This window comes from Apteryx mantelli, chromosome 4, assembly GCF_036417845.1.
Source record: "Apteryx mantelli isolate bAptMan1 chromosome 4, bAptMan1.hap1, whole genome shotgun sequence".
Taxonomy (NCBI): Eukaryota; Metazoa; Chordata; class Aves; order Apterygiformes; family Apterygidae; genus Apteryx; species Apteryx mantelli.
The window spans coordinates 18,267,187-18,281,566 of record NC_089981.1 but is presented as its reverse complement, the minus strand read 5'-3'; the positions used below and the strand labels follow the sequence as shown (position 1 = coordinate 18,281,566).

Sequence of the window (14,380 nt, the reverse complement as noted above, 5' to 3'; positions counted from 1 at the left end):
CTCTGAAAGCAGAATCCAAATCTGGTAACACTACAGATCCTGCAGATTTACAGCTGTGCCGCTGCTGGCGTAGCCAAATATCCAGCATCTTCCTAAAGCTTATATTTACATCAAAATAAAACCGTAAAATATAAGATAATCTATCTTCAGGCTCTCACACTTCACCGCAAATGCTTTGTCTGCGTTGGCTGACAAAACGCTCTTGGCTTTTGATCAAAGAAAACTAAGTGGAAGCTGTTTGCTCTTAAAGAAGGCTTTTGATAGCGATGGTCCAAGAAGCGCAAGCCCTGCAGTATGTGCTGGGAGTGCACCAAAGGAAAACACGCGCAACAACATGAGCGCAAAACCATTTGTGCTCCGGCAAGGGCTGTATTCAGAAACTTCATCATTACGGCTGGCTTAACGCTGCCATTACGAGCCTCGGGCGAGAGCTGGTGGCGACTTCAGCTGACCAGCCCAAGCTTTGCCGTCGAGGGCTTTGCCTTCGGCTGAGGTGAGGCTCCAAGCGGCTCCACCCCAGGGGCACCCGGCCGGCGCGCAGGGAGCCTTCGCTCGGTGAGGAGGCTGGCCGGGGGCGGCTGCCCCTAATTCGCTGCATACCCCCACACACACCCCGAGGGTCCTTATTTATTTATTTGTGTTTTTAATTAAAAAGTCGGCCTCAGGTAGGGTGGCCGCTGGAAAGCTTTACACATCCATGCAGACACCTGCCGCGCGTTGTGACAGCTGCAGACGAGCCGCAGCCCGAGCGGAGGGAAGGTCAACCCGGCCCCCTGCGCGGCGGCGGCGGCGGCGGCGGCGGGGCGGAGCCGCCGCGAAATGGCCGCCCCCGCCGGGCCGCGGCGCCGCCCGCCGCCACCGTCACTGCCGGCCCCGCCCCGCGCGCTTCCCGCTGCCCGCTGAGCCGGGCAGCGGCGACGCGGGCGGAGGCCGCCATGCTGCCGCGCCCGCTGTGCCCCGCGGCGGGCCGCGGCGGCGAGGCCGTCGGCGGGGCCGGGGCCGGGGCCGGGGCCGGGGCCGGGGCCGGGGCAGCGGCGGGGCGGCGGGCCGCCGTGTGCGCCCGGCCGCGGCGGCGGGGCGGCGGCAGCGGCGGCGGCGCGGTGCTGCTGCCCTCCATGCTCATGTTCGCCGTGATCGTGGCCTCCAGCGGGCTGCTGCTCATGATCGAGAGGGGCATCCTGGCCGAGGTGAGGCCGCCGCCACTGCACCCGGGCGGCGAGCCCCCGCGGCGGCGGGTGGCGGTGGCCGCAGCGGATGGCGGCGACCTGGAGCACCAGGTGCTGCAGGACACCCGCAACCGCACCATCCGCGCCGTGTGCGGACGGCGGGCCATGCCCCGCAGCGTCTGGGACCTGCCTCCCGGCCAGCGGAGGACCGTCCTCAAGCACCTCCTGGTCAGCGACAAGTACCGCTTCCTCTACTGCTACGTCCCCAAGGTGGCCTGCTCCAACTGGAAGCGCATCCTCAAGGTCCTGGACGGGGCACTGGAGAGCGTCGATGTCAAGCTCAAGATGGACCACAAGAGCGACCTGGTCTTCCTTGGCGACATGAAGCCTGACGAGATCAGCTACCGGCTGAAGAACTACTACAAGTTCATCTTTGTGCGAAACCCAATGGAGAGGCTCCTGTCGGCCTATCGGAATAAATTCGGAGAAATCAAGGAATACCAGCTCAAGTACGGCATGGAGATAGTGAGGCGGTACCGCAAGAACGGGGGGCAGTCCGCGGGCGACGACGTGACCTTCTCCGAGTTTCTGCGGTACCTGCTGGACGAGGAGGCTGAGCGCATGAACGAGCACTGGATGCCCATCTACAACCTGTGTCAGCCCTGCGCGGTGCGGTACGATTTCATTGGCTCGTACGAAAGGCTCAACGCGGATGCCAACTATGTGCTCGAGCAAGTGCAGTCGCCCTCTTTCATCCGCTTCCCGGAAAGACAGTCGTGGTACAAGCCCGTGACAGCAGAGACGCTACATTACTATCTATGCAATACTCAGCGCAGGCTTATAAAAGAACTGCTGCCAAAATACATCCTGGATTTTTCCTTGTTTGCCTATCCTCTTCCAAACATAACCAGCGAATTTTGCAGGCAATGAGCTTTTTCCTGCTGCAGGGGATCCCCAAATACGGTTTTGCTGGTACAGGGAGGCACTCTGCGATGTGCAATGTGGATTTTTTTGGTCGCTCTGTTGGTTTTTGTAACTATGTTTTGACACTAGTGAAAGCAGTTAGACTGACATAAAGGGCTTTTTGTCAGCTTTGTTTCAGGACCTGGCGTAGACCCGATCTACGCTGCAAGCATTTTCTAATATAACCATTTCTATGAATAATACGTTGCTTCAGGGTCAATGAAACACTCTGTTCTATGCATTAATTCCAAATTTTATACTTTTGAAACACTTTTTATATTAAATGTTATATATTGCCTTTTCTACTAGAATACCTTTTAATCTTTTTACTGTTCCAATTTTAATGTGTACATATGCCGCTGAATTAAGCACAATAGCTTTTGTATATCTATTTTGTTTAAAATTCTTTTTATGGCATGACACAGAAAATATCCCCCAAAAATCAAGAAACAGCCATATTTTAAGTGCAAAGTATTTTTCTTCCATTTCTGTGTTTCATACTGGCTGGCTGAATCACAGACAGAACCTAATATAGTACTTGATGCTCTAAAAGTTACTCCAGGGCAGTTAAAACTGTTCCTAGATGAGACTGGAGGTAGGTTTTGGGGAGGGAATAGGAAAAAAGGCTTTTGTAAGCTAGGCCCTACTATCCGTTATTTTCTCATCTGTAGATGGTGGTTAAATGAGTCTGGTTTTGTGACAGTAGTAATACTTTTCTTTTTTTTTTTAGCATTTAAATAAAACCAGTGATAAGACAATAAAAGGACTCTTTGTCTTATTTGCTGTGATTTAGGATTTGAAAGTACCAATTATTTACCCAGCAAAGTGTATTTCATGCAACATCGAGTCCTAACAATTTGTTCTTCCGTTTCCCTTCAACTTAAAGCAATACAGACTTCTGATAAGATAAAAAGAATCCTAGCTGTTATGACAGAGAACAACAACCAAAATAACTTATATGCTTACAGCCTCTGGGAATGTTTGTGTGCCCACATTCATGCAAACCTCCGTGGAAAAATACCTTCTCCAGCCACATTTGAAACAACTGAAATTGGATGATTAGTTCTCCTTCTTCAATAGATGTGCACACCATTTCGGTAGCTACTTGTATTTAATTATGACTGTTACATTGTAAAAGCTTGGAAGATACTGTACGATGTTGTTCCTAGGGAAGCTGTGTCCTCATTTTTAATAAAATGTCTATATAAATTAGCCTGTTGCTTAGTGCTTTTCCTTCAGTGTTAGTATTTATTTGTATTCTGGCGGCAGTGAGAGGCCTTTTACACATTGTGCTAGGCCACTGCATACACCACCGTCACTACATATAGGCGGTTCCTGTCTTGAATAATTTTTTAAGAGTCAGACCAGAGGTAACAAGTGGAGAAAGAAACACAAGTGAGCAGAACAGCAAAACAATCGTATGATACAGGTGATTTGATGAAAAGCAGTAGTAAGCAATAAAATAGGTGCCTAATTGCTGTGGCGTTAACATGAAGCAGTACAGATGGTTTATAGACCCAGCAGAGTGCTGGTGGCTTCCCGGGATCTCTTTAAGGGGAAAGGAAACTTAATTTTCTTTAGAATTGCTGAAAATTTGCCGTCTCCCAGGTGCTTGTGGCAGTGCTAGCTCTCTGTGTGTGTGCGGTGGTACCTTTCATCACAGTGGGGCCTCCGAAATTATCCGAAGAAAGGGCATGGGACCATAACTTGGCAAACTCGAAGCGGCAGGATGAAAAATCCTGCCTGGGGCATGACCCGAGCAACTCGATAGATGTACCTTGGCTGTAAAATCCCCCGGTGAAATCGTGATCTCTGCGTGACTAAGCTGTGACCTGCACAGTTCCTGCCTGTTCTCACTGATTTCCGTGCCAGCATGGGAATGTCTGGGTCCCGCTGTTGGGATCACCGAATTCACCCAGGGGTATCTGGCTTGTTCTCCAGCCAAATGCACCCGATTTTAGTTGGGAATTTGATTTGATTTGATATGATTCTGCAAAACAGATGCCAACCATGGGACGAACTGAGTTTTAATTAAATTTGACCTTCAGGTCTCTCTAACTCGGAATAATCGAGTTCGGATCGGCTATCACTGTCTGCATCTGGGAGGCTGAGGGAACGTTTCCTACTCGTTTCGCTATTGGGTTTTTAATTAAATGTTTATTTTTCTATAGTTTTAAAGGTTTGCGGTGCTTGCTTGTTTGATCTGCTGCAGTTTCTGTTCTCTGGATTAGCTTTTTCTTCTCTGGTCTCCTTAATCTAATTTCTGCGCACAGAAGGATTTTGCTTTCCTTTGACTCTCTCCTCTTACTGGATATCACTGATTGCCTGTTTCTCTTCAAATAAGAGAAAATAGCCTTCTCTCACCTTCTTGTAGCCTCCCACAAGCAACATTTTAATGCAGGCAAAACCTGCATGCACCACGATGGTCCTTACAGCTCGAGCAGAAATTTGCCACACACGTAGCAAAAATGTGTGGCCTGTGGAAGAGTGTCCCATAAGCAGAGGGCGGGGGGGAGATATTTCTGCCATGTGCGTCCAAGCCCAATTTCTCTTACTTGATCAGGGTCACAGGCTTTCTTGGATTTTTTTATCTATATGCCATGAGTCAGCCAGTTGTGATCCGCCAAATGCAAATATGAAGAAATCACTTAGGTTTCAATTGGTGGTCGTTCCTGTTCATTTTATCCATGGGCAAAAAATACCATTTCCCAAGAAATTTTTTTGGTCAAGTAGAAGAAAAAAAAAATATTTCCCTTAGCAGCTGTATCATTTCTTTCTTTTGTGAAGTGTTTCCCTGGTGCAGAAGAAACCAGGAGCAAATTCTGTAGCTGACAGCGATTGCTCAAGGCAAGAAGCACAGAGCAGGATCCAGCCATCTTCTGCAGGGTCCTAGAGAGTGGAGCAACAGGAAATGTATGCAAAAGCAGACAGGAGGGGGGATTTTATACGAGCTCCAGTACAAACTGGGAGGAGGTAACCATAAAGCCATTAACTCTTTCAGTTCGATCAAGCTGTGTTTAACATTGCTTCTTTCTGGGCCTGGTCCAGGTTGGCAGCTCTCCTTGCTGGTTACTCTACGGTACCATCAAAAGCTCTTCTTTTTCTGCCTTTCCACCTCCTGGCTGGCAGTCCCAAAGCTGCATCCGTTTTGCCCGGCCTGTGCCCTGCCCCAGGCTGGCAGCGGCCAGCTGCGATCCTGGGAAGCCAGCCACGAAATTCCCCCTGTGCCCACAGATAGGGCTGCGCCGCTTATTCAAGGAGCCATAAAACTAGAGAAACCAGCAGCGTGTGCCAGCTGGGTTTTGGTGCTGAGCCCTAGCGTTGCCACCGCAGGGAGCTGGCAGCAAACATGCATTTCTGACGCACCATCTGAAGGCTTCCAGTGAACCCGAGGAAATCATTCCCTTTCACAACTCATTAGTGATGCTTGCATGGGGAAAGATGTGGGAAGCCCCTGGAAGTTGCTTCCTCCTTGACTTGGTCGGGCTTGAAAAGCCAGAAGGCTGTGCCCTGAAGCGCTAATTTTTGCCCTATAGAAGCATGCAAAGGTACATGGAGACATCTCAGTAGTTCCTCATTATATGGAGAGCTTCTGAAAACATCCCTCTAAATTATCAGAAGGATATTTTATTTGAATTTGCTATGAGTCCCTTTTGAGCCTGCTTGCCTAAAGAAAAAAAAAAAAGCATTTTATATACTCATCAGTTTTATTTATTCCTCCTCTCCTAGTTCCTCTTGTACCTGCTAATCTGTTGCCACCAGAGCAGAGCAGAAGAATGTGTTTTAGTGCATCCTTTTCTTGCTCCCAGCTCATTTGGCCGTGAGGCAGCGCTGGCGAAGCAAATCAAGCATCTTGGCCAGCTGCGTCACCCTGATGCTCTGAGAAAGCCTGCTGAGACCATCTCAAAAGCATGCTTAAGAACCTGCTCCAAAACAGTTGATTGCAGCTAGTTAGAGGGAAATGTCCAAGATTTTACAGATGCTTTAATCACTCTCCCAAGAAATACAGTGATCAGAGAAGACAACAGATAAAGAGTCCAGCAGGGACAAACCTCTTCTGTCAGGTCAGGCTCTGGTTTCCCAGTTTTATGCTGCCAAATACCTAGGTCATGACACGGTTCATCTGCAGATAGAGTCATGCTTGGTGTGTGTTCAGTCCTGTCATTATGATTTTTTTTTAATATACAATCTGGGTTATTTATACAAGCTGGTTATTTCTAATAGTTCGTGCATTACGCTTTAGATTGATTGACTTGCTCACATGGAAAAGCCCCGTATAGGCAATCCCCCTCTATGAAATGAAACTCATACATTCAGTCGCTTAATGACAAATGGAAAAGGACCCTGGTGTCTGAAATGATGGAATTATTGTCGCTCTGAGCATTTCCATAAAAAATGACCAGTGGTGTGCAGTAAGACCTCTGCACGTGGGAGGGAAGGTCTCTGTTTCCTCACGGTTAACCAGCTTAGAGCATTTTCTGAGCAGCATGGGAAATCGATCCCTGGGCCGTGTGTCCTGTTGTTTAAATAATTACAGCACATCATCAAGTCAGCATTTTTAATGCTTTCAAGATTACACTTAGACTACGACTGTTGGGGAAAAGTGAGCTCTCTGCTTTGATTTTCAGCATTTGAATCTGCTTGTTTGGTATCCCACGGTGTCTGGACAAGAGACCGGGATGGGTCAGATACCCTTAATGGTCCAAAAATCTTGTTTCCTGGGTCTTCTTGTTTACCTTTCTATTTTTATTAGGCCTGGCAAGCCTCATTTCCCCATACCTAAGATCCGATGAGCTGGCTTTTTGCAATGCAACGCTGACTTTCTGGCATGCAGAAGAAACGGTTTTGCCCCAGTTGGTTGGGGAGAGCGTGCCGGCCGCTGGGAGCAGTGCCAGAGCCGGTGCCAAGGGGCGTTGAGTGAGCCAGCCTTTGACATCTGCAGCCTGGCGTCTCCGGATTTCAGAATGGAGGCCAGTTCAGCTGCTTGCAGAATGAAAAGGATTGGAAACATGGTCCTTTTCGGGCTCGACACTCTAGCTTTGTGGCACGTGCTGCAGTTTTTTTCCTGTTTCCTGTGGACTTTTTCCTACGGCTTTGCAGAAATAACCAACTTCCCTGCCAGTCAGTGGTGCTGAAGTAAATGGTAAAATCTTATGAAAACCCTGAACCGAGGCATTATAAAAATTCAAAGACCTATTAAAATAAAACCAGAGCTTTCCCCTTATCTGGCCACCACCGATTAAAAACCCCAGCCCTTCATGCAGCAGCCTGTGGGTGAGCAGTGTGCTTTTTCTTTTGCAACAGCAGAAAAGTTTGTCTCAGTTTATTGGGCAGAGTTTATTTGGAGATGAAGCCAAACCAATGCCACCTAGCTTCGTGAAGACCTTTTTTATTTAAAAAAAAGAAAAAAGAAAGCAGGAGCAGGGGCACGAACCTTCCCGTTGTGATGCACTAACAGTGCTGGAGCTCAGCAGCAAGGTGGTGAGGACTCCTGGGCTACACGGTGCAATGTCCAGATGGTGACCCTGTGCCCAGCAGTTGGGTCCTTCCCATCATACCTGCCGATGGAGAGGCTGAAGCTGGGTAAAAGGATGTGTAGATGCCCACGTATCCTTTCCAGGATGAGAGCGGTGCTGAAAAACATCAGACGCTGCAGAGGGGAGATTTTCCTGCTCCGGGTGACAGGGCTCAGGGCGGCAGTGGAAACCCCTTCTCCTTTGCCATGCTTGTTTTGCCCAAGGATTCCCACGCAGAGCATGATGCTCTGCCTTGCTGCCCTGAAACACAAGGCCAAAGGGGAGCATAGCGGCTAAAGATAAAAGTCACAAGTTGAAAAGGCATCGGCATGTGGAGGATAAACACAGACTGTGACGTTGGGCTGCTGCTGTCCTGAAGGCCGGACATCTTTCCTGTTTGCCTCTAGCAAGATCAGGGGCTCAGGACGAGACGAAAGCCAAAGGCAGGTTTGAATGCTCAGCCGAAGCCAACGCAATGGCTGCCTGCGAAAGCTTTCCGCTCGGGCTGGAGCTGGGATTTCCTCTGGGCTAAGTATATCCACACATGCAGCAGCAGCTGTGTGAGTCACAGGAGGGTTTAGTCATTAGAGAGCAAAAATACAGTCAGCAAGCGAAAACATCAAACAGGCTTTTAGAGTCTTTTGTCGGTAATGGTATCAGCCAAGATTTGCCAAGGCAGCAGGACTCTGACATCGCCATCGGTTCGACAAAGGTCCCAGAAAAGGACAGCGCAGCCATTGTCAAAGCTATTATAAAAGGTTGCAGGGAAGGGTGGGATATTCTAAGCTCTCCCTTTGGAAGTCTGAGTTTCTCAGGTCTTTTTTCTTTGCGGGATTACGACTTAAAAGATACTTCCTCTAATTGGCCAGGCAGGGAGTAACCCGACTAGTGTGGGACCACCGTGTCGGAGCCTGCCAATGCCGGGAGCTGGGGCTGCTGCACGCTCCTTAGAACAAGGCCAGTTTTCATGATTGCCTTCAGATTTGCTCACTGCTTTTCATGGAGGAGAATGAAACTTGTAGGCAGACACCTGACGGCCAGGGAGACGCCTTCCTTTTGGGAAGCTCCCGGAAAATCTGCGTTTTCAGCTGCCAGCCCCTCTTCCACGCCCCTTCCACTGCATGGTTCATTGCCACCAAGGCCGCCTCCAGTCTCAGCACTGCACGGCTTGTATTTGGAGACAAGAGGGAAGCAGCCTCAATGAAATGGTCTAGTGCGAAGGTGGCCTAGGCTGCTGCTGACTGTGACAGAAGCAAGTAGCAACAAGAGAAAGCAAAGGCACAAGCACAAAATACTTCTTTAGTGCACTACTTCTTCTAATGAACAACCAAATTATTTGGCAAGAGGTTGACTTTGATGAACCTAGTCTACTTCTGGGAGCAGACACACCCATCTTACCCTAGTAAGCAGGGCAAAGCTGGTTTTAGGAGGTACCTCTAGGGCAGAAATTAGGGATGAAGCAATAGGATCCTCTAGGCTAAGATTTGTTGGGGCTTATAGGACTCCCTTGGCTTCAAAAGATTTGGGTATAGACTGGTGTCCACATACACTAGCAAGGAGCCAGGGAAGGCAGGACAGCAAACTTGCATGAAATAGTTATTGTTTATCAGTGGTAACAGTCTGTGCTCTGATAAAGGGGCAGAAGCAATGAGCCCCATTGCCTTGGGCTGTGGTTGCACTGCACAAAGTGCTCAGTAGCAATGATGGCTGTGGGAACTCCTCATTTCTTGCCCTGTGCAATGATATGCAGCCCCTTTGCAGCCTGTTTCAGAGCATACATCAAAACGCAGGTATCTCTGGGGCAGGGCTGAGGGGTGGTTGAAAACCCTCAGAAATGCTGCACGGCACCCTATGGCACTGGCATAGAGGAGAGGTTGTGTTGCCTGTATTGAGCTCACTGTGCCCCTTCCAAGGGTGCCCAGGTTCTCTCCAAGGGTCTTTCAGTCCTGGTTTGTATAGGAAAAATAGCCAGCAGCTGCTGTGCATTAGCCAGCCCCATGGTCACAACTGGCTGGCGCCAGTGCGAGTCGGGCTACTCCGACCAGGCATTGGGCAACAGCAAGCTGCAAGTTCTCAGCCATGTTGTACCAGTCGTGAAGCAACCCAGCTGGGAAAATCTTCAGCTTTCACACTGGGAAATTTTTAGGAAAGAGACAGAGTCCAAAATGCCTCTTCCTTTTTTTTTTTTTTTTTTTTTTATGGTAGGCCAAACATTAATTTTAGGCCCATCAAGAGTTGAGATGCAACTGAAAGGAAGATGACCCTTCTTGCAAGAAGGAAATGGACAGCAGAAGACCTCTCTCCCACGGGTTGTTGTCTGCCATCAGTACTGTGCTGGGGTAACCCATGCACCCAAGGATAGCAAGCTCAGAGCTTTGCCCTAGGAAGGGACTGGGTCTAATAGGCATCAAGCACATTCCCAAGAGACCCCAGGGTGATTTTGACAGAAGCGGATCAAAGCTCGCATTGAAGCAAGCTAATATCTTTTCAATAAAGAGAGAAAAATTTCATTCAGGACCATGCCAGCTGGGCTGGGCATTGTCTGAGTGCCCCAAAGCACGTCACGGCTTCCAGTGTCAAAAGTGTCACTTGATGAGGTCCTTTCACACTGCATAAAACTCACAAGGGGGGGAACGGCTGGATAAAAAACAACATGCCCGGCCGGTCATCGTTCCCCCTCTCCCCACACCGCTTCAGCTATTATCGTAGCTATTTACATCTGAATAAGAACTTTCTCCTTTTGCAGCCCACTTCCTTCTGCGGCTTGAATTGGCAAATGAAGTTGTTAAAAATCTCCAGCCTGAGACCTCACAAAAGATGGTTGCTATGGAAATAATTGAAGTTGCATCGTGAGCAAAATATTTTCAGTCCTGAAGCCGGTGGGAAAGAGGATGAGCAGAGGAGGAGGAGACACCTTGACTACTATACAACTTCCATGGGAGTTAACCCACATGGCTCCACGCAAATAGCAAGTGGCGTTGGTAGGAACATCCACAGGCTCAGATACCTGCGAAAGTTTCCCTTAATCCTGGTAATTCTTCCTTGGGCTCAAAAGAGCCAAAACAAATGGAGAAATATGAAACTTCATAACTGCATGCAAAATGCTCATAGATACTAGATCTGATATCTCTCCAGTGTTAACCCTGCTGATTTCAGCAAAATTGCCCCACATGCAGATTTATTCTGCTGTATGAGATGAGAATCAGTTCATTCATTAAAAAGCAGCCCTCTTCAGGCTAACAAAAAAAATCCATCAAACAGCACTCTCATTCTTTGAGAAAACATATCAAGAAATTGGAAAATGAGGACATATCCAGCCCATGTCACAGGTGAAACTCTTGCTCAGTGTCCATCCATTGGATTCAACAGTAGCGTGAGCCTCGAGGTGTTGCCCCCGCTTGCTGACTGAACCAGTGCAATGTGTAAAAACAGGCAATGAGCTCCAAAGAGGAAAACAAGTAGGTGCCTTATCTATGGGCCTGACTATCCAAGGAAATCAGTAAAAGTGTCAGGCTTTTCAGGAGCAACTGCTGGATGTTCAGAAAAGTTTGGATGACTGGTACTGTGAATCCAAGGATGACAGACTGGGGCTTTTCATTCACAGCAGCATTTACCTGAATATTTGTGGGGATCTGGGGGTCAAAGTGAGAAAGGATGGTTCCCCTATAATACTAGTGCTATGCATGGTGACTAAGGCAATTTTAGAAGTTGTATTTTGTGATTAAAACAACTCCTTTGGAATCTGTCTATATAACTCCAGGCACAGACAAAAGCTTCCTTGTTTTCAGAAAATACTGCTGGGCCTCCTTTCAAAAGAGGTAGTTTCCAGATTTTTAGGATTTAAGTGGTATGTCTTAGAAGGAACTTAGCCTTCCCCAGGCTGGGTCTTGTTAAGAAATGATAATTTTCATTTTGACTGAGGTATGAATCTGGAATCAGGCGGTGACGTGTATCTCCTAGTGCAGAGCTCCAGGGAACTGCATTTTAATGTGAGGTCTTTCATCATTCAAAACCAGCATGCATGCGTCAAGGCCAAATTCAACTGCCGGCATCAAGTTATGGTAATTTAGAAATGGATACTCTGCTCAGGCACTGGGAAGGTGCCATGGCAGAGCGATCCAAGAAAGAGGCTGGCAGCTCTGGCATTAGTAGTGAGCTTGCAGGTCATGTTACCAACTCAGCTCCCAACTGCGTGACACTGAAAAAAGATCCCCTCTGGTGCTCCTGATCCCTTGTGCAACCCATGCACCAGGAATTACAGGGTTTGCGTTTGCCGCTGGCAACTGCAAGGCAGCACAGAACATACCTGGGGTGACTGCAGTGGGCTTTAAGACACATGATGCCTACTTATGAGGTTTAGTTGGAGGGGAGGGCTACACCTTTTAATGGCCTTGTGGGGATCAAGGATGAAAAATGGAGTTCAGCATCATTATCCCCAAATTCCCCAGGTCCAGGCTGGAGCCTGAGCCACTGTGTGTGTAACTGTTTTGGCATCCCAAGGTGGCTGTATGAAGGAGGACTGTGATTTTTGGCCTTCTGCTGGTGGAGTAGCAAACGCTTACCAAGAAAGGGAGGGTGTTTTCATTAGAAAAAAAAAAAAAAGGTTAAAATTGTGCTTGCTATCTTTGATGGATTACTGACAATCATCTGTTAGCACTTCGGTATCAGTGGCCAAATGAGGCAATTAGAAACAGAGCAGGAGTGTAAAAGCTTTCGCTTTCGCCCAGCTAAATGGCGGAAGCAGAGCTGGACCATTGAATTGGGGTGGGTGGCCAGGCCCTTGCACACGGGCTGCAGGGAGAGCCAGCGACCGCATTCACTCAGCTGCAAATGATTGCAACCAGCTAATAGGAGAGTGTCTTGCTTCCTGGTAAGTGGTATCTGAAGAGGCTGCTCTTAATTATCTTCTGGCTCCCAGCAGGAGAGATCAGTGCTGCCCCATGTGAGAAGCTTGTTTGTGAAGAATCGCCCTGACTACTGGGAGTCCCTCAGTGAAGGGTTTTCAATCAACTCTGGAAAAGGACTTTGGAGAACTGACATGAGGGAAGCCAGGTCCATTGCATCCCAGGGGTCCAGATCTGAATCAGCTCTTCACATAAAAGGGCGATTTTATTGTTTTTAAGCAACCAAGCTTCCCCTGGGCTCTTGAAATCAAGCTGGACACAAGTAACTTCTGCAGGACGGGCTCCTTCTTCCTTGTCATCCTGGGGCTACTTCACAGGTCCCCATCTTTACTCGGTCATCGTGTGCATCCTGTCCTCACTGGCAATGCACGACTTCTGGGCAGATTTTGGCTAACAGCTCAGCTGCTGAATAAGCCGGAGAGGAAAACGGCTGGCTTGCTCCCGGTCAGGGCAGCTGGTGGGATTCCCACATGAAAAAAACTGACTTTCCTGGCTGCTAACATCAGCAGATATGACCCCAGGGCGCACACGCCTGGAAGAGATTTCAGGGGAAAAGAGGTTGTTTTTATGATCTTGCTTTCCTGAATGCAGTCCCAGTTCTGCAGAATGAAATGCTCCTCATTGCTGGGACTTCGGGCACTGCTCCAAAAAAGAAGAAGCGGAGACGTTAGTCAGCGTGGTCTCTTCTCTCTCCATGGGAGTTACGGATTTACTTACATTTCCTGGCAGGAGTCACTGTCAGCTATCACAAAGTAGGAGATGTTGATATGGTTTCCTCCCAAAGACAGACTTGCTGTCCAGCTGATAAAGCAGTTAAATGAAAAAAGAAAAAAAGATTGGCGGCAGGAGAGGTATAACAGCATGATGATGGAAATCTGGACTCAAGCAGTATCTTGCGGCCAGCCAGCTGGTCCTGGTGTGTCTCCGAGCTTTGCAGGGGAAAAAAAGGGAGCGCCTCCCTGGGGAACGGCTACGAAGGGCTTCCTACGGGGATCCCCGGGCTGGCAGCCAGCAGGCGCCGAGTGCGGCGCCTGCTTCTGCCCCGCGGGCCTCCTTAACTCCTGGGTTTTCTTGTTTCCTTACAGCATGTGAGAAATACAGACAGCATGGTGATCTTTTTCCATCCCTTCGGTTTCCTCGGCACTGCCAGTTCATGCTTTATGTTTGAGCCCTATTCACCAAATCGCTTCAGTATGCAACCATCGCTTCACAGGCTGTTAAAGAGAATAATAGGGAAGCAGTCGTGGGAAAAGGGCGGTAATATTTTCGAGTTTCCTGGTGAGATCACAGTCTGGATGAGCGGCGAGCCAGGCTGCAGAGAGCTGTGAGTGCTGCCCTTGCTGCTTTTTTGGCATAAAGTCCCTGTCCACAGTCTGGTTTCACTGCTTAGGTCCCATCGCCTAAGCCCAAGCCCAGGCTGCTTTGCTCATCTTTCCTCCTTTCTTATTGCAACAATGAGAAAAAAAATGATTAATGCTATAAAAGAGGGTTTTTTTTAATAGGCTTTAGGGCTTCACAGAATGGTAGATGCTTCAGGATGCTGCGGTGATTATTTTTCTAGCTCTTTAGCCAGCGCACACATGGCTCTCTGGGCAGGCACCGCATTATTTGATGCTGTGAGCTGTGTGGCTGTAGCAGCAGGGCGTGCTGGGGAGCTCACCCCCTTTCCCAAGCAGGAAAAGTGAGTTATCCTGCCACGTGTTTCCTCCAGCATGGAGAGATGGGGATGCTGCAGCGCTGCGCAGAGATATCTGGAGTTATGTTGAAGGGATGCTCGGCTTGGCACGGGGTAACATCGGCCGAGACTCCGGACAAAACGGCCACCGAGAGC

The 14,380-nt window shown here is 48.7% G+C and overlaps 1 protein-coding gene across 1 annotated transcript; it reads left to right on the top strand.

Moving 5' to 3' along the window:
- The first annotated feature begins 1,052 nt into the window (after positions 1–1,052).
- On the top strand, positions 1,053–3,341 carry CHST14 (carbohydrate sulfotransferase 14). Its single transcript, XM_013945360.2, has one exon. The coding sequence runs from the start codon at positions 1,116–1,118 to the stop codon at positions 2,094–2,096; it is 981 nt and encodes a 326-aa protein (XP_013800814.2). The 5' UTR covers positions 1,053–1,115; the 3' UTR covers positions 2,097–3,341.
- Positions 3,342–14,380: the final 11,039 nt, after the last annotated feature.

Excerpts from the sequence above, each read along its gene's own strand:
- CHST14 (XM_013945360.2), top strand. The coding sequence starts at position 1,116 with ATGCTCATGTTCGCCGTGATCGTGGCCTCCAGCGGGCTGCTGCTCATG.